General features: G+C 30.3%; 2 protein-coding genes and 1 pseudogene across 2 annotated transcripts; all 3 read left to right on the forward strand.

The window, feature by feature from the left end:
- Positions 1-1212: 1212 nt before the first annotated feature.
- Positions 1213-4319, forward strand: LOC122583809 (probable E3 ubiquitin-protein ligase RHG1A). The gene is made up of 7 exons (XM_043756188.1): positions 1213-1369; positions 2097-2221; positions 2302-2952; positions 3040-3380; positions 3454-3552; positions 3631-3768; positions 3859-4319. Exons 2-7 carry the CDS (start codon positions 2128-2130, stop codon positions 3994-3996), a joined length of 1461 nt encoding a protein of 486 aa, XP_043612123.1. The 5' UTR covers positions 1213-1369; positions 2097-2127; the 3' UTR covers positions 3997-4319.
- A 5304-nt stretch (positions 4320-9623) lies between these two features.
- LOC122583826 (peroxidase 21-like) lies at positions 9624-11388 on the forward strand. The gene is made up of 5 exons (XM_043756210.1): positions 9624-9723; positions 9856-10004; positions 10100-10288; positions 10359-10524; positions 10897-11388. The coding sequence occupies exons 1-5, from the start codon at positions 9657-9659 to the stop codon at positions 11301-11303; spliced, it is 978 nt and encodes a 325-aa protein (XP_043612145.1). The 5' UTR covers positions 9624-9656; the 3' UTR covers positions 11304-11388.
- Positions 11389-16481: 5093 nt separating this feature from the next.
- Positions 16482-18463, forward strand: LOC122583837 (annotated as a pseudogene).
- Positions 18464-20544: the final 2081 nt, after the last annotated feature.

Genomic DNA, 20544 nt, shown 5'->3' on the forward strand with positions numbered 1-20544 from the left:
AATAACTCTTAGGATTTACGTTTATACCTTTCTATAACCTTTTTGATATAAGTCTAATTTTGCTATGAGTAGGGTTCTGATTATTTTAATATGTTGACTTTGATTATTTTGATATTGTTTTGAAAGTAGCTCATTAATGGCGTATACTTAAGATTTACGATTATATCTTTATATAAGCTTTTAGATACAAAATCGAATTTTGCTATGAGTAACATTATGATTACTTTAATATATCGACTATGATTATTTTGAATCTGTTTTGAAACTAGCTCATTAATGGTATAGTTTTTTAGCCGATGTTATTCTATCAGGGGAAAATGCTACATATTGAGATGATGTTGAATGTTTTAGTATGATTATTTAGCATGGTGATACCAATTTTAAATAATACCTTTAGATAAAACCCTTTGAACCACGTAATGTTTAGGATTTAACACAACAGGAGATGATTTTGCAAGGTTTTTGGCTTGTCTTTTTTTTTTTTAATCAAAAATTTGTTTCCCTATCTTTCTTGCATTAGCCAATAAAATCATTTGATCCACGTTTAGAATGTCTTTGGTTGGGTTCCTTTTTTATCCTGATATGCAAAGTTGTTTATTCGATTCTTATGGTTAATTTGGTTGTGGTTTATTTATTAAAATTGGATTAAATACATGGAAACACACTAAGAGAACTTACCAGTTTTTCCATGTTTTTTTTTTAATATATGCAGGGCGCTATCATACATGGCTCGGTCAATGGTGAATGAACGGAAAATTTTAGAAGTATTTTGACCGATGGAGTGACTATTCAGCTAGCAAATTTCCAAGTTGATTTCGGTATATCTATTTAATATATTTAATTTTCAATTTTTTAGCTTTGATTAATATATTTTGAGACTAGCCGACAGCAAGTATGAAAAAGGAACCGAATGGTAAGTAATAGTATAATATCGATTATGAATACGTAGAAAAGGTAAAGATAATAATAGTATAATAATAAATAAAAATAATAATAAACATATGAACATGAATACGAAGAGAATGGGATATCTTGTTCAAAAATCTAAAATAGTAAATGATTGGGGTTGGTTTTCCGTGTAATAGTAACACAAACCCAACTTATACGTACCCGCACCACCACCACTTTCCTTCCCTTTCCCTCCTTCCTTTTACACCTTCTTTTCTTTTGTTTTATTTCCATACTGTTTTTTTTTTTTTTTATATTTATATTTTATTTTCGGACATCATCCACCGAATCCCCTTCCCTTATACTAATAATCATCTTTTCTATCTCTCTCTCTCTCTCTCTCTCTATATATATATATATCTCCTTGTCACGCCATTTATACCGTCAATCGTGACTTTCATACACCGGCATAAAAAGTCAGGTATGTTTTTGTTTTATATTCTCCGATCAATCACTAGCTTTGTTTTTCAATTTTTCCTATAATCAGTATGTTGTTTAGAAGAAGAAGATCGTTATTCCTTTAATTTTGATCTATTTTTATTTATATATTACTTAATAATTAATCAGTTATTGTAACATCTTTTGATCGATTGTGTAATTTGTTCAATTGTAGCGTCATTAACAATCTTTGATTGTATCAAGTAATTGAAGTTAAAGTATAAGGAATTTGTAGAATAGAGGTTTTTGTTTTCTTTTATAAAAATATATTTATTTAATAATACATGTAGCTCACCTGTAAGTATAGATCATTATGTAGGTATATAATTAATGTATTTCTGCCAAAATTACATGATCATGTATTTGTTCTCAACTTCTCATGTTTTCGACTTCATTTATTAGGAAAAAGTATTTAACAAGACATAAAACAAGTTAAAAACGTGACAAAAACACCCGTGAATGGTCTAGACGGTTCACATATGAACAAATTGATCGTATGAGGTATTAAAAAGATATTTTTGTGGTTTTCAACTTGTTTGTGTTAGCCCGTTCGAACCCATATCGCTTTTTCACATGTTAATAAATCAATTCTGTAGCTTGACCTTTCCGTGGTTTGCGTTTGTACCTTTATATATTGATATTGAGTTATTGACGATTAGTGTATATGCATTGGTTGATGTTAAAACTTTGTTACATTTTGTTGATCACAGCTGAGAGCTAACCATATTGATCCTGGTAGACATGGGTCATCGGCATTTATTCAATCCACACTACATGTTCGAGACTGAGAATGATCAGAGCTGGACCTTACCAGAGATTCCCTACATGCAAACTGGTATAAACTTTAGAACGATATTGTGGATTATTGGTTTTTGTGAAACATTATCTTATATATATATCATATATGCTTTGCAGTAAGCAGTGGAGCTGGCGAAAGCAGTTCTCTTATATATCCAACAGATAATATGTCAATTGATGGAGCACAATATGGTCACTGTAATCAACCTCCAATGAATAGCGGATACCCTTCATTGCCTCACAATATGCAGATCCCAAATTATCAACAACATGTTGCTGGACCGTCGGATCTTTCTATGCATACATATATGGCTCCTGAAGATTATAGGAATCAGGCATCTTCATCTAATTTTAATGGAAATCCTTTCAATGATGAAGATTTATTTGATCTATGGCTCGGTAATAGAAGAGTTCAATCTAAACGTAAAAGCCCGGGTATTCCTGATGGTGCTGGATCTTCTAGTGATGTTACTATGCTCACTCAACCGTGGCAAGAAACTCCAACCACAAATTTTCTCCACCCGCCTTGGGATTACCGTGCAGCAAACTCTAATGGCCTCTCGATTGGAGGGGAGAGCTCTCTTAGGAATGTTAGAAGCAGGTCTGCATTTGATTTGGAAACTGGCACTTCAAGGACTAATTTGGGAATCGGTTTGCCACATGAGTATTACACAACTAGCCATCCGATGGATGTTTCACCGTCAATAAATCTTCTGGGCCAGAGCTCAAACAGTTTGAATCCAACTCGTATGTCTTCTGTTGGAAATGGTAAGGAATTATATTCAAATTAATTACAAGTATTACCTGAATAAAGCTCTTCGTATAACTTGGTTAATATTTTAATGTACATTACAGATTTTGAATCAAACCCGTTTCTCGAAAGAAGCAGTAATCCTAGTTTTTCAGTAGCAATCGGGCAACAGAATTACAATACGACAACAAGCAGCAGCCATACCTCAGCGCAACCTGTTAGAAGCGTTCGAAGTAACTATGCTCAAAGGCCTGGGTCAACTTTAAGGTTGTCTTCAAGCAACTTACGGTTGGGGGATGCTCCAATGACAAATGAAGGGTTGCAAATGGCCACCAGCAGTCATTCTTCTCGACATCAAAGAACTTCATCTACACGGGCAAGAATGTCAAGTGAAAGATACATATCCTTTCCTAGCAGAAATTTCCAAGGCCGGGCACCAACTGAGGTATGTCCAAAGATTTTTCTTGGGTTAATTTGAAGCCTTCTTTTTCATGCTTTATTCCTGTGTCGATTTTCAGGGTCATATGATTAGGGATCAATCCGCTTTTTATAGACCAAGAAATCCATTTGATCAGCACCATGACATGAGACTTGACATAGATGGCATGAGCTATGAGGTTGGCAAGATTTTAGTTTATTTCATTTTCTTCTTCTTCTTGTCTCTATCAGTGTCTAACAGCTAATGAAAATAATAGGAGCTCCTTGCACTTGGGAACCACATTGGAATTGTCAGCACTGGCATTCCTGAGCATCTTATCTCAAAGTGCTTGCAAGAATCAATTTACTGTTCTTCAGATCAAATACAAGAGGAAGGAAGCTGCGCCATCTGCCTGGTGAGAAAAAACGGTTGAAATATTTCCATCGTATTCACCTTATGTATCGGTGTAGTGACTAAGTTTATCCTTAAATGGCTTAATTTGCAGGAAGAGTACGCACATATGGATGATATTGGAATGTTGAGAGTTTGTAGGCATGATTTCCATGTTGGCTGCATCAGAAAATGGTTGTCAATGAAGAACCTGTGTCCTATCTGCAAAGCAGAACCCATGAAACAGAAATAACATGTAAGACCTTATTTATCCGGTTTACATGATTTCATTCTTGTAAATACATGTATGAAAAGGTTTCTCGATATCGAGAAGAAATATGGATTTCAATAATTTAGTGAATCTTGTGCATGCATCTGTGACAATCATGATGCTGTGTCCCTGGTAAATTACTGGGGCTATATCTGTATATTATAAGTTAAGTATTGATCTAAAACTAGTTATCTTTAGAAGTTCCACATGCATAATTTATATGTTCGTCTGAGTTTTAATACTCTGCATTTTGCAGAATTTTTATTCGACAAATATTATATAATTGCACCTTTACATTTGTCAAATGAAAATTTTGCAGAATCAACATTCAACAGGCTTTTGAGTCTGAGTCTTGAATAGTTGAATATCAGAGGTATGATAAATAGGTTGAAATATATTTAAAAAGATCATAATAATAATAATAGAAGAAGACTTGTGTATATATGCTATATTCCTATATTCTGGAAACTCACTTAAAAGACTAAAAAGCATCAAACAGGTCAAGTATGTGATACTGTTTTTGATAAAATTGGGAATGGAATTCAATTATTCAAATGTGATTCATACATGGCCCATTCTCAGTTGTAGAATATTTTATGATGCCTTGTTGAATCCTATCTATGTTGTAGTTATAATTCTGGGATAGAGATTTATCATTTCCCGGCTATAAATATTCATAGCAACGATTTTAATCATATAATACTTTCATCAAATGATATGTATCCCTAGTCCGTTGATTAAACCAGTCTTCTTAATCATACCAATCAAACATAAGCTCCCCAAGTTTTCGTATATATTTTCTATATTCAGATTCTTATATTGTGATTCTCTGTGTTTTTCATATAAACGACTTGGTAGAATGGTAAGAGTGTTCACTGAAACATTCGTTTTTTCTCTCAGTTATTTTATAACCAATAATAAATCTGTTAATCTACCCATCGAGATGTTAGTCCAGTGGTAAGGGGTTTTTTTATAATGTGGTTTCCTACTAGAGGTTGATCTTAAGTTCGAATACAGCCACCTACAAATGTGGTGAGAGGTCTTAGGTCAGCTATACTCATCTAACACATGAGGAACAAACTCTTTAGAGCGTTGCCAGGAGTCGAACCGGCATGGGTACACTAGCGTGGGGTCTTAGTAATTTATCCGTTGTGTTTCAAAAATAAAAAATGTTAATCTCACTTTATATAAATTGCTCATTCTCACAAACTTGATTTTTTGAAATTTTGCCATTGTACATTTTTGCTGTAATTTGAATCTACAATTACATTTTTGGGGCGTCCCAAATTCCACCAATAAAATCTTTCCAACTCAATTTAACCTTTCAAATCTCCCAACTAACCCTCCCAACCCTTTTTACTGGCGGCCAATAAATTCTCAACCCTCCCAAATTATTTGCTATGCGCGGCTTCTCTCTCGCGATCGATATAGGTTCGGGTGTCACGAGAGCTTCCTGAGTCTTCGAAAGAAAGAAAAAACCAGTGCCTTTCGTGAAGGTTTTCTATTTGTTTGATCGCGTTCTGAAAAAAATTAAACATACTACCGATAGATAATTGGGGAAACGGAGGTGGGATAATAAGTTCATCGGAAGAACTTGAAGACATTTTTAGGTGAAAAGGTTATTGGGTGTAAAGGTTTTTGGGTGAAAATGCATGTGTTTTGTTGAGTTTTGTTTAAAAAAATATGATAGATGTATAGATATATATAGAGATTAGATGAAAATGGTTTTTTTTTAATTAAATTAAGCTAACGGCTCTTTTGACCAAGTCTGGCCCCACTCGCACACTCCCTCAGCTCTCTCTCTTTCTCTCTCCATTCATGACCACAAGGTATATAACCCTCCATTCAAACCGCTACACCTACCCTTTAGAGGTGGCAGTGGTATACCCGGCGGTTACAAACCATAAATTGGCCATAAATTTGACCACTTCGCCACCCGTATGCTTCAATTTCAAATTATAAATAAGGCATGAGATTTCGTGCTTTATCTATTTTCCAAAAAAAAAAAATCAACTATTCATTACTTTTTAGATTCTAAAAAGGTGTTTGAAAAACATTATTATGATTATGATTATGGCTAGCCAGGAGTAACCTCAATAAAATATAAAAAAAAACCATAGTGTATTTTTTATATATTTATTTATTATTAGTGGTATATACATGTAAGTTTTATGATATCAACCTATTAACAATCGAGTATATGGTATATATTTTGATGATTTGATTGACTAGCAGGATTCGTGTAGTCAATGATGAATTCCACAATTGGAATCATACATGGACTAGTACCTAATTACAAATTCCATACACACTCAAAGGTTGGACATATGGAGTTTGTTCCAATCCAACTATGTTAGTTTCTTGAAGCGAGTCTTAAACGTTCTTAAAAAGCTAAAATCTAGAGTCACCACTTTATGGTCATTGACCCGATCAAATTTTGAATTCAGATAGGGTAGATTTCATACTTCTAAACTTGGATTGAGTTTGACTTAATTAGACAGTGCGGCAACAATGTCTTTACGCACATAAAAAAATGATTTGGGTCCGTATTTGTAACGCATTTTGTAGATATTAAACACAACACTCGAGCTTAGTGTAACCCAAATAACATCAAGTCAGATTTGAATGAATCTCAAATAGCCCGTGACTTGATTTTTATTTAATTACACACACACAATTCCTCGACTTATGAGATTTTTACAAAAATTTTCAAATTCGAATCTTGTTAGATACAATCCTGGTGATGATAGAAATGATTCAAAATAGTCATGAAATATCTTGCTGTTAAAAAAAAAAATCATGAAATATCTTGATTGGTAAAAAAAACCGTTTTTTCTAGATAACCGGAATAGGAAAATTATTCCTAATTCTTTGAGTCCATGTCAAACTAGCTATAGCTTACATATATTGAGTTTGATATTTTTAATAATAAACACAAAAGAGGTTCATCATTCCAATTTATTCACTTGTATTCGAATCTTTAAACCAAATTCATAGCAACAATTTCATATGGTGCCATTGTTTTTGCACTTTGCTTGTATAAAACAATAAGCCACATAAATTTAAACCTAAGAACGGTTGGTGGGGCGGCTGTCTTGGCATCTCTCTAATCATTTCAAGAACCTCCCAAAATCAACTAGTTTTATTTTCAATTTCCATATAATTTCCCCACTCACTTCGATTATCGATCTTTAATATATTATTTTATTTTCACTAACCAGATTATTAGATATATATTACTTCATTAATTATTTAAGAGAATAATATAATCATATGTCAAATATTACTCGTAAATTCGTAATATACATCCAAGATCGACGTATACAATGACACAAGCTAGGGAACAATACATAAACACATTGTTTTGTCTTTTTTCAAATTTTGTAATAGTACCCTCTGGCTTCAAGTTTTTGCTACCAAAGACTTTCTTCTTTTGATCAATGTTACCACCACTTGTGATCGTGTACTAGCTACATATGCAAAATAACAAAACCAATGTTACCACCACTTGTGATCAATAATGTTACCACTGCTATGAAGAAAATCAATATAACAAAACCAAAACATTTTTGTTATTTGTGTACTATATATGCAAAATCGCATGAACAAACGTCTTCAATCCCCTTTTTAGTTTTTTTTTTTTCTTTCTTTTTTTCAAATTTTAATATAGGTTTTCAATAACATACTTTATATGTCTTAGCTAAGATGCATAATAATGATTTTTATATATATTAATGTATATGTTGAGGCATCTTTAATTTGTTTGTTTGATTCTGATCTCATGTTGTAGAGACTAGAGAGGCATGTTCCCTTGCTAACCCAAAAAAAAAAACTATATAGTAATTAATGATTGAGTAGCATTAAATTTTTTTATAAGTCAAAGGGTTCACATTTTATAGAAACATGATCGACCTTTCGCACTGGGTTGAATGTATGTATATAAGCGGATAACAATTCGTGTTTGATAACTAACATGACTGATCATGCATTTGGTTTTCACTTAATCAACATATATGCATGTGAGTTACGATCCATATAAACCGCTCGCTCATTTTCATAATAATAATAGTAGAAAAATTCTACAAACAACTAAAAGCCTCAAGCATTCACGACTGATGGAACATATCATTATATAATCAATATATATATATACAATTTACTAGTCATAATACCCGTATGATGTACGATAGCTATATAAATTGTATCATAAAAAAATACGAATATGCCTCATACATGATTTGTGAGTTTCAAATAAATTGTGGTTAAAGTAAATCGATGATCGAAGCTAACTTATAATAAACACAGTAATGATAAATATAATATATGTTTAGTTAGAATTTTAAATTTACCTTAAAGTTTTAAAATAAAAAATCAGAACTTGTAAACATAGTGGATCTGGATGATGGCAAATAGCCTTGTGACTTCGGATCATAAACTCAAATTTTTGAAGTTTTTATGTTAATAGCTTATTATAATTAATATAAGTATTAGGAGTTGAATAATTAAGAAAAAAAAAAAGACAATTTGTTAATGATGACAATATTAGAGATTTTTAATGACAATAAAATTATTTTAAAAAGTTGAATTGAAGCTTGACTTTTGTTATTCTTTGCTCGAATGGAAGTAACTAAAATCAACTTTTCCTTTCAATTCTTGATTGACTAATAGTATTGTTTTAGTTTCTTTGTAAAGATGGAAATAGGGATAAAAGAACAAAACAAACTTTCTGCTTTGTTTTGACGACATGGAACAAAAAAGAAACGGAATGAGTATATTTATATTTAGGTTCAGATAAGGTTTAGATTTCTAATGGATTATGGAAACTAAATAAATAATGATTAATTATCATCATAAAAAAAAGATTTTGATATAATAGAGTTTGATATATTTTAAAAAGGATATGTGTCGTTTCAAGATTGTTCCACATGTCATCGTAAAAACTCTACAATCCTGTTTTAGTATATTGGTAGATTGGTCTTTTAACACACACACATGACACATATATGGAGAGGTTTTAGTTAAAATAAAACAACTATTAATGTAAAACAAATAAAATGATAGGTTTTCATTCATTGAAAATCACTGTTTATCATGAAAAATACCGTGCATCAATATATATACTGGTACTTCAGAAATTTTCATCCATCAATTTTATCATGATCTAAAGGTTAAGATTGTGTTTTATTTGTTTTAGTTTACTATTAATCTTAATATAATCAGTTATATATATAATCAGTTCATATATATATATATAAGGGGATGAAAATATAAGGCTGTCGGGTATCTAAGCTTAGGTTTGGAACACTCACATATTATTTTTTTAATCCATAAAAATCATGGGGCCCATGCATTTATTCATTAAACAAGAAATAACAAAATATTAGTATGTGAGGGGTTTCATACCTAAGCTTAGGTACCGAACAATCTTATATTCTCTTTTCTCATATATATATATATATATATAGTGGAGGGAGGGAGGCATATAGGAGGACAAAGTCAAAGAAATAGGCCAAGTGGAGAAGCTTTGCATGCTTGTAATTTTCATTTAGACAAACTCCTCTATATAAAGAATGTTAGATGGTTAAGATACTTGCTCATATATACTATCTTCTAATTCTAATTATATATAAAGCATAAAGATTATGGCATCCCACAAGCTATTTTGCAATTTAAGCTTCATCATTCTCTTATTCTTCCATTTTTATTCTGGTATATATAATATCTACATCCATGAACTTTTATCATTTTATCTTTACTTTGTAACATACATATAGTAGATGATCATAATGAAGCGCGCTTTTTACTAACGTACTTTTTTTTTTTATTGTTTATGATTAAAAGGTAAGAGTGAGATTCGATTGAATTACTACTCGGAGAGCTGTCCAAATGCGGAAGAAATTGTGAAACAACAAGTTATAAGTTTGTATCACAAGCATGGAAACACGGCGGTTTCTTGGATCAGAACTTTGTTCCATGATTGTATGGTTCAGGTATGGATTACCAAATATTCGCAATGGACTTGATTTCTGTTTGATTAATTGGTTAACTTAATTAGTTTGATTGAAGATTTTTATTTATTTTTTAGTCATGTGATGCATCAATATTATTGGAGAGCAGAAATGGGATACAATCGGAAAAGACATCAAAAAGGAATACGGGAATGAGAAATTTCAAGTATATCAACACCATCAAAGATGCTCTCGAGACTGCTTGCCCCATGACCGTCTCTTGTGCCGATCTTATTGCTCTTTCTGCTCGAGATGGTGTTGTTATGGTACGTCAATTATATATGTTTTTTCTTTAAAATGCACACTCTTGATGCAAGTTTCGGGTGTGTATTATAGCTAGGAGGGCCTCATATGGAGATGAAAACCGGACGAAAAGATAGCAAGGAAAGCCACCTTGCAGAAATAGACGAATTGCTTCCAAACCATAACGATTCGATGATGTATGTCCTTTCCCGTTTTCAGTCCATTGGAATTGATGTTGAAGGAACAGTCGCTCTCTTAGGTAATAATTAAGATCTTTTTTAGTTGACTACAATACATTATTATTAGTTAGAATATATATAGAGAGAGAGCGCTTTTGTTTTCACGAGTAGTATATCTAATTAAATCTCAATATCACGTTTTATTTATTTATTTATTTTAAATAAAACAAGTATTAAATTAAAATATTATGTTTATCTTCAATGAAAATCACCGTGCAAAATATAAGCATCGTGTATCAATATATATACTTTTGTTTCGTGAATATTCGTGCATCAGTTTTAGATTTTGTTATATTTGTTTAGTTTGATAATTGTTTTACAATAACTAATCTCTAAGTTTCTATTATTGATAGATTTTTATATGCTTTGTTTTAATTTGTCGCATATATCAGGTGCTCACTCAGTAGGCAGGGTCCATTGTGTGAACATTGTAGACAGACTCTACCCGACAGTCGACCCAACCTTGGACCCAGATTACGCCGAGTATCTCAAGGGCCGTTGTCCCCATCCAGTACCGGACCCGAACGCAGTGGAATACGCAAGGACCGACCTGAAAACACCAATGACCTTAGATAACATGTACTACAAGAACCTCATTGAAAACAGGGGACTCCTCTTAGTTGATCAACAACTCCTATCCAATCCAATCACATCTCCATATGTCAAAAAAATGGCAGCCGATAACGATTACTTTACCGATCAGTTTTCCAAAGCTCTTATCATTTTATCAGAGAACAACCCGATAACCGATGAGGTTGGCGAGGTTCGTAAAGATTGTCGTTTTGTAAACAGTAACTAATTGGATGTATAACTTCTTAAGTTTTGTTACCGCCTACAAGAATAAACTTTGTAACATTATACTTTAATTGGTGGTTTAACAACTACGAGTACTACTCTTTTCTTGCTTATCTTCTAATATATTTCCACTACCCCTTTACATTAAATCAATTATTTACGCCCACCATCAACAACAGTTCGTCACCACCATGAACGCTGTCACCACCACCAATTGTTGTCATTACCAAACCGGTGTTGCATCGCGTGGGTACAATGGTAGTATTATATATAAATACATATATATATATATATATATATATATATATATATATATATATATATATATATACGCTTCAACGATTACCAAAACGAATCTAAATATGTTTGTGATCATATCCTTTTACTTCATTATATGGTGTGGTTTAACAACTCTTCTTTAAATTATGTTCTGACTTCTGACTAAGAACGTATCTACATAATATACGAGTAAATGTTTGTGATACTTCATTATTCAAACAATATAAAGCATCTTTTTTAAATTATTGTTATTGTTATTATTTTAGATGTATATATATGTCCCAATTAACTACTTGGGACAAGATATAGTACTTCTTAATTTTGGTTAGCTTTTTGTGTTTTTTTGCTTGGCTTTTTCCTGTTTATATATTGTTAAATAATTCGTATAGAACTATAGAAGTCGTAATAGTTTGGTTTTCATCACTTTGATTGAAAAATACTCCATATTCATTTAGATTTGGACATATATTAATATTCGTACCCTAACACCAATAATTCTTCATAAATCTATTCCTAATTCCTTGTAGGTGGATACGTTTTTATGAAGTTCTCATGTCTATATCTTTGGTGCTGCTCAGATAAGGCTGACAATTTTGACTCAAAACCTGTTAACACGACATGACTTGTTCTTAACAGGTTTTGTGTTTAACCTCAATTGGTTTTATGTCTTAACAGGGTCGGACCTGTTAAGACCTTTTAACATTCGTGTCTTAACAGATCCAAACCTGTTAAGACCTACTTAGATTATACATATATATAAAGTATTATATATATATATATGGGCAATCAAATAAGAACAGTTATAAAATAAGAACGGTGAGAATACCTTAGAATCATCATTTTAATGCATTAAAAGTCCATAAAACTGACATAGTGCATAATTAATTATCATTATTTAAGTGTTTAACAACACATTGATTCATCAAAATAAAAAAAATCACGTTTTTTATTGGATGCATCATTTTGATGAATATGCATCCAAGATGGATGCACAAAACAAAAAACATGATTATTTCGATTTTGAAGGATGAATGTGTTGTTAAATACTTAAATAATGATAATTAGTTATGCAATGTGTTAGTTTTATGGACTTTTGATGCATCAAAATGATGTTTTTAAGGTGTTCTCACCGGAGTGTTACCCTTATATATATATATATATATATATATATATATATATATATATATGAGATAACAAGTATGGTGTTAGACGCATGTTTCCAGCATGATTTTGTGAGGGGGTAATTTTGTATTTACACATGTGATTTTCAGGGGGGGGGAAAGATTGTAAGGGGGAATGGAGAAGTATACATGCTTCTAGCAGCATATTTGTTTTTCCCATATATAGAATACTAGAATTGATATTATGATTTGGTATATGATTTTTATAAGGTAATATGTCTATGAACTTTTGTAATGTAGGATTATTATCGCTATAAATAGTTGAGATTTGTAAAAGTTTTTGTATCGTTAAGCTTTTTTTTAATATTAGTCAAGAATTCTATAATATATATATTAATAGGTTTCTTAATAGGTGCACCTGTTAATTTTTGTGTCGTGTCCGTGTTTGAAAAAAATGACACAATTAGTTAACAGGTCGTGTTCGTGTTTGACCTTAACAAGTTCATGTCTTAACAGGTTTCGTGACCTGTTATGCCAGCCCGTGCTCAGAAAACAAATCTAGATTTTGAAACATTTGAAGCTAAAGTGGGTTAAAACCAAAGGGTCAATCGGATTTATTAACTTTTTGTTTTTAACACCATCATCTATTCTTATAGCATTTACAAATTACAATGCTTCAACTTTAACACCATCATCTATTCTTATAGCATCATCTTATAATTTCTTTCAAAATGCCACAGTGTACTAAACTTTACAATTCATATATTTAACTATGTACCCTTTTTGTACTTTACAATTCAAATTAATTACACAGCAAATCTAACAAGCTTTATAAACAAATCTAACAATTACCCTCAATATAACAAGGAAATTGATACATACATAGCATTATAGTAAGATACAAAAACGTCAAAATGTGAGAAGCGGTGGCCCAAAGGCAGAGACCCAAATCAAATGAAATTATGTCTCAATGGGATAGCCTTGGATTTGAGGCCCAACGGGCCAAGTTAAACTTCAGCTACGTCTTGTCAGTATGTTTCAGTATCACATCGTCACCCCCTTATCTCAACTCTTCTAGATTTTAGACTCGTGTCCAACACTCAATACGGGGTTTACGATATTATCAATATTAGATCTTCATACATGTAAGTTATAAAAGGTTATAATTATATACTATATATATATATACAGTTCCAAATGTTATAGTTTGCAAGTTGTAATACAATAATCACATGTTCGTCATTTTTATTATCAAGTGAGACATATTGATGTAATTGTTTGTGGTGGTCATTCTACAAAGCACATGCTCATGCTACAATAATTTCTCTATTATAAATTTTTTTAAAACCAGTTGTACTCATAATGTGATATTATTATGAAAGATTATTAAGAGTTAAAATATAAACATACTTGTAATCCTGCACATGATATTCAAGTATATGTCTTTGATCATAATACGGTCCCATAACACGAATAGTTTATTTTCAATCACTTATCCTATGATAATTTAATAACAATTAAGATTGTTTTTATATTTTTTGTTAACAATTAAGACTCTTGATTTGAGTGACAATTGTAACTTTAAACATTAATACGCAAATCTAATATATAAAAAAGGAGAAAATTTTGTACCTTTTTTATTGAGATATAAAAAGAATCTTGAATGGAGTCAATATTGATTTGGTTAATAAGTCATTAGGTTTTGATATAACTTTTTGTTTGCGTAAATCTTCAAAATTATAAGTTTTTATAAATTAAATCTATGAAGATCTAATATTCATAATATCGTAAACCCCGTGTCCAATATCGGACACGGGTTCATATGTTGAAATTATTTTAATTAATTAAATGATTGTAAATTTAAAAAATTCTTTCAAGTTGATGCTAAAAATAAATATACATTAAATATTCAGGGTTAAAAAAGTATAATTATTGATGAAAAAAAAGTATAAATTAATGAGAGTTTTCTACAAATTAATATAACTACTAATATAATAATATATTTGGATAATGATGATTATTATTTTTAATTTATAGTTAATGTAAATAATGACATAAGCGAAAGTCAATTTAATGAAATTGAGTGAGTTGATTGGTTAATAAGTCATTAGGTCAATTGTAAATAAAAATTTGTTTCAAGTTGATGGCTAAAAATAAATATGAATTAAGTATGCAGGGTTAAAAAGTGTAAAATATTGATGAAAAACAAAAAGTGTAAATTAGTGAGACTTTTTCAACAAATTAATATAAATACTAATATAATAGTATATATTGATAATGATTAAGTATTTTTAAGTTATAGTTAATCTAAATTATGACATAAGCGAAAGTCAATTTGATGAAATCGAACGATTTGATTACTTAATAAGTCATTAGTTCAACTGTCTTATTGTATATATTATGATTCAGATTATGAATTTTCTTGGTGATATATACTGTAATACCCGTCAAAATAATTAATATCATTATATATATATATATATATATAAATGTTTCTTTTACAAGCAACTGTATTACTCACGTAATACGCGTAAACATATATAATTAATGACATGCTAAATTTTTATAATATCATAAGTTGACAAATATTTAACTAGGTACGAATTAAACCACTAAAAAACATGAAGTTACATTAGTGGTCATTTAGATTTTGGTTAACAGTGACCAGATAATTGAATAATGAATACACCATCTATATTAGATTCTCGTTAAGCAAGGTTTTCGATTCTTTAGATGTCTTTCATTCATCCGGATATGTCTGCATTGTCATTGTACTTGTGCTTTAACGTTTTGCTCGAATAAATTAGTTATACACTAATATTATTAAGCAATTTAATTATTAATATATATATATATATATCGCATGTTGTGTTAATGTAACTTAAAATTATGCATAATAGCATTGCAATTTTTATACAATTATTTTTTGATATATAATTGTGATGTTTATGATAGACTCTATATTTGTATTTAGTTCTTTATTAATAAGGCCAGTTTGACATCTGGTCCGGTTTTCAAAACATTGATTTAATTAAAACATTATATGATAAAAATTCAATAAAAAAATTCTCATAACCAAACTTTATTAGTTATATGATAAAAATTTCATACAAAAATATAATTTGATAAAAACATATTACATTAAAAAAAAGCATTTTATTGTAAAATAAATTAAAGATAAAAAAATGATGTAGAATATAAAAATTTTAATTCCCATAACTATATCATCAAAAACATTAATTATTAATGTATACAAACTTAAATAAAAAAAATAACAATAATTTAAATTTATTAAAATAAAATAAAATTTAAAAAGTAAATTAAGGTATATGACATCATAATTTAATTTAATAGTTCTAATTAGAAACTAAACTTAATAGTTAATACTTCTTCAGTTATGAATTAAAGTTCTCTTTTATATATATTTAGAGATACTTTATTTGTTTTTATCTGAGATTAAAATACATTGGGAAAATTATAACCTAAAAAACTAAAATAGATAATTATTAATTAAGCTATATGGAGGAAATAATATGGAGGAGGAGTTTTTATGCTAATAAAGTGTATAGTAGTATTATTGTACGTCTAATCTAATAATAATGGATTGATTTAAGGAAACAAATAAAAGATCTAGATCTTTGATAAACACGGAGTGAGAAAATCTCTTTACGACACGAATTATGACTAGAAAATGCCGAATAGCGTAGGTTTAATTTTGAGATATCTCCAAGCGTGACTATAAAACCTCAGCCGACCTTAATTTGAGGTCACCAATAAAGATTATGGCATCCCACAAGCTACTTTGCAGCTTCATCATTCTCTTATTCTTCCATGTTTATTCTGGTATATCTACATTCATGAATTTTTATCATTTTATCTTTACTTTGTAACATATTTCATATATGTATGGCACTATATATGGTAGTGCATGCATACTGCTCTACTTCTTTTTTTTTATTTTTATAATTGATATATATATATATATATATATTAATGTACTTTTTTTTTCCCTTGTATATAATTAAATGGTAGGAGTGAGATACGATTGAATTACTACTCGGAGAGTTGTCCAAAAGCGACACGGCTGTTTCTTGGATAAGAACTTTGTTCCATGATTGTATGGTTAAGGTATGTACCAGTACCACTAATTTCACTACACATATATCATTCGGCGAACAGTTTTTATGATACTGATAAGTGCAATTACATTTATCTGAGTTGACAATTACCTTAAAGATGAATCTATACTTAAAAAATATTGTACCAGAAATATAAAGTTTATGGAATTTGGTTGTCATGACCACTATTGGCTATCAAATAGTTCCGCCACTTATATATCTAAAAGACTACTAAAACCTATATATACTTTAAAATTCTCAAATATTGTTAAGTAGTTCAATGATACAATCTGTTAGTCTAATAAAAATTAATCCAATAAAATACATATTATTATGATCTCAAAGTGAAACGAGCACTAGACATTTTTCTTGCATGGTAACTATAAAAAAGTAAGAATTTTTCTTGCATGGTAAATATAAAAAAGTATAATAAAGTAAGTATATATTCTTTCTTGATAAAGATATATACAACCTTTTCATGACAAACCTTTTCATCACTGATTGCGCAATGGACTTGATTTCTGTTTAATTAACTGGTTAAGTTAGTTTGATTGAAGATTTTTATTTATTTTTTAGTCATGTGATGCATCAATATTATTGGAGAGCATAAACGGGATACAATCGGAAAAGACATCAAAAAGGAATACGGGAATGAGAAATTTCAAGTATATCAACACAATCAAAGATGCTCTCGAGACTGCTTTCCCCATGACCGTCTCTTGTGCCGATCTTATTGCTCTTTCTGCTCGAGATGGTGTTGTTATGGTACGTCAATTCTTCTTAATGTATAAATGTACACACACAAACATATACTCTATATATATAATTGCATAATTGTGTTTATATAATATGTATGTAGTTAGGAGGGCCTCATATGGAGATGAAAACCGGACGAAAAGATAGCAAGGAAAGCCACCTTGCAGAAATAGATGAATTGCTTCCTAATCATAACGATTCGATGACGTATGTCCTTTCCCGTTTTCAATCCATTGGAATTGATGTTGAAGGAACAGTCGCTCTCTTAGGTAATTAAGATCAGATCCTACAATTTTTATAAAACTTTATATTTTTATCACTATTTCTAAGTATTTAATTAGTTTTAAGGTAACTGGCAACTCTAGACTACATTCAGATAAAATATATTTTTTGTTTTCACAGTTAAATATATCTAATTACAAGTTTCTATTATTGATAGATATTTATATACTTTGTTCTAATTTGCACATATATACAGGTGCTCACTCAGTAGGCAGGGTTCATTGTGTGAACATTGTAGACAGACTCTACCCGACAGTCGACCCAACCTTGGACCCAGATTACGCCGAGTATCTCAAGGGCCGTTGTCCCCATCCAGTACCAGACCCGAACGCAGTGGAATATGTAAGGACCGACCTAAAAACACCAATGACCTTAGACAACATGTACTACAAGAACCTCATGGAAAATAAGGGACTCCTCTTAGTTGATCTAACAACTCCTATTGAATCCAATTACATCTCCATATGTCAAAAAAATGGCAGCTGATAACGATTACTTTATCGATCAGTTTTCCAAAGCTCTTATTATTTTATCAGAAAACAACCCGATAACTGAGGAGACTGGCGAGGTTCGTAAAGATTGTCGCTTTGTAAACAGTAAATAATAAAAGTTCCATCAGATTAATATAGGATGTGTAATTTCTGAAGTTTTGTTATCGCCTACAAAAATAAACTTTGTAACATTATATATTAATTGGTGGTTTAACAACTACTCTTTTCTTGATTATGTTCAAAGGTTTTAGGTAAAAGAAAACAACTATTAAAGTAAACAAATGAAACATTAAGTTTCTCTTTATTGCGTATCATGAAAATCATCGTGCATCAATATATATTTGTATTTCATAAATTTTCGTGCATCAAATTTACCATGATTTAAGGGTCAAGATCTTATCTTATTTGTTTTACTTTAATACTTATTTTATAATAACCAACCTCTATGTTCTAATTAAGGAATTGAAGATCATATATAAAATATATAATGATTACCAAAACGAATCTAAATATGTTTGTGATCATATCCTTTTACTTCATTATTGGAGGTTTATCAACTCTTCTTTTAATTATGTTCTGACTAAGAACGTATCTACATAACATACGTGTAATATGTTGTAATACTTCATTATTCAAACAATATAAATCATTTTTAGATAATTGTTAGTGCTATTTTAAATGTATATATATATGTCCAAATTAACTGCTTGGGACAAGATATTATACTTCTTAATTTTGGTTAGCTTTTTGTGTTTCTTTGCTTGGCTTTTTCTTGTTAATTAGTATAGAACTATAGAAGTCGTAATAGTTTGGTTTTCATCACTTTGATTGTATAATACTCCATATTCATTTAGATTTGGACATATATTAATATTCGTACCCTACACCAATAATTCTTCATAAATCTATTCCTAATTCCTTGTAGGTGGATACGTTTTTATGATAAGTTCTCAAGTCTATCTTTCGTGCTTCAAAAAAATAATCTAGATTTTGAAACATTTGAAGCTAAAGTGGGTTAAAACCAAAGGGTCAATCGGATTTACTGACTTTTAGTTTTTAACAGCATCCTCTATTCTTAAAGCATCCATGATGCTTCAACTTTATTAAACTACTAGCACTGCAACATCTTATAATTTTTTTCAAAAATACCAGTGTACTAAACTTTACAATTATATTTAACTAAAGAGAAATGATATTGGTACCAAAATTTTTATGGATGTACCACACTGTACAAGTTATATAGTTGACTATACAAGGCAGTAATGCTCAATTGTGGTACAATCATCAAATAAAGTGGTACAAATATCACTCCCCTTAACTAAAACACATTGTACCTTTTTTCTACTTTACAATTCAAATTATTTACACAGCAAATCTAACAATTACCCTCAATATAACAAGGAAAATGGTACATAGTTATCAAATCCCCAATTTTAGAAATAGTTACATATAAAATTACTAAATTATCCTTAATAAACACCTGCTATGGTAAGAGCTTTTATAAAATATCAAATTTGCCCTTAACGAAATAATTTTCATTCTAAACCTTTATTCTAATAATTAACACTTTAAGCCCTTATTTTTTAAAAATTTCCACTATCATAATTATATTAACCTACACCACTTGACTGCCTTCCCTACCACCGCTACCACATTAAACGGGTATCATGTTTGTGGTATTATAGTAAGATACAAAAACGTCAAAATGTGAGAAGCGGTGGCCCAAAGGCAAAGACCCAAATCAAATGAAATTATGTCTTAATGGGATAGCCTTGGATTTGAGGCCCAACGGGCCAAGAAAAACTTCAGTTTATCATGTCAGATTGTCAGTATGTCACCCTTTAGGCCTTTATTACCAAGGAATTTCTCTCACTCTTGACAGAATTATTAATTACTTGGAGATATATACAGAACACTATTTTTATCTAATACTAACACTTGCACAAAATTCATAATCAATGATAGTGCGTTAATCCAACCAAGTCTACCATAAAGAATCAAGTAGCTTATATCAATATGTACTCCACAACTTTCTAGTCTGCGTTGAATATTTAGATCCTAAATTGTAATCGTTTTGGTCTTTGTATAAGTCACGTCACAATTTTTAAATAATTTGACAACACTCAATTAAGTTACAAACAAAACACAGCCTAACTATATTTTTCTTGAGTCTTATTAATGATATTTTATCAGGTCCA

Source organism: Erigeron canadensis, chromosome 1 (assembly GCF_010389155.1).
Source record: "Erigeron canadensis isolate Cc75 chromosome 1, C_canadensis_v1, whole genome shotgun sequence".
Classification (NCBI taxonomy): Eukaryota; Viridiplantae; Streptophyta; class Magnoliopsida; order Asterales; family Asteraceae; genus Erigeron; species Erigeron canadensis.

What these genes read in the sequence shown, in the direction of transcription:
- LOC122583809 (XM_043756188.1), top strand. Translation starts at nt 2,128, where the DNA reads ATGGGTCATCGGCATTTATTCAATCCACACTACATGTTCGAGACTGAG. An exon ending in GATTCCCTACATGCAAACTG is followed by an intron (nt 2,222 to 2,301) that starts GTATAAACTTTA and finishes TATGCTTTGCAG; the next exon opens with TAAGCAGTGGAGCTGGCGAA. An exon ending in TATGTCTTCTGTTGGAAATG is followed by an intron (nt 2,953 to 3,039) that starts GTAAGGAATTAT and finishes TGTACATTACAG; the next exon opens with ATTTTGAATCAAACCCGTTT.
- LOC122583826 (XM_043756210.1), top strand. Translation starts at nt 9,657, where the DNA reads ATGGCATCCCACAAGCTATTTTGCAATTTAAGCTTCATCATTCTCTTA. An exon ending in ATTCTTCCATTTTTATTCTG is followed by an intron (nt 9,724 to 9,855) that starts GTATATATAATA and finishes TATGATTAAAAG; the next exon opens with GTAAGAGTGAGATTCGATTG. An exon ending in TCCATGATTGTATGGTTCAG is followed by an intron (nt 10,005 to 10,099) that starts GTATGGATTACC and finishes TTTATTTTTTAG; the next exon opens with TCATGTGATGCATCAATATT.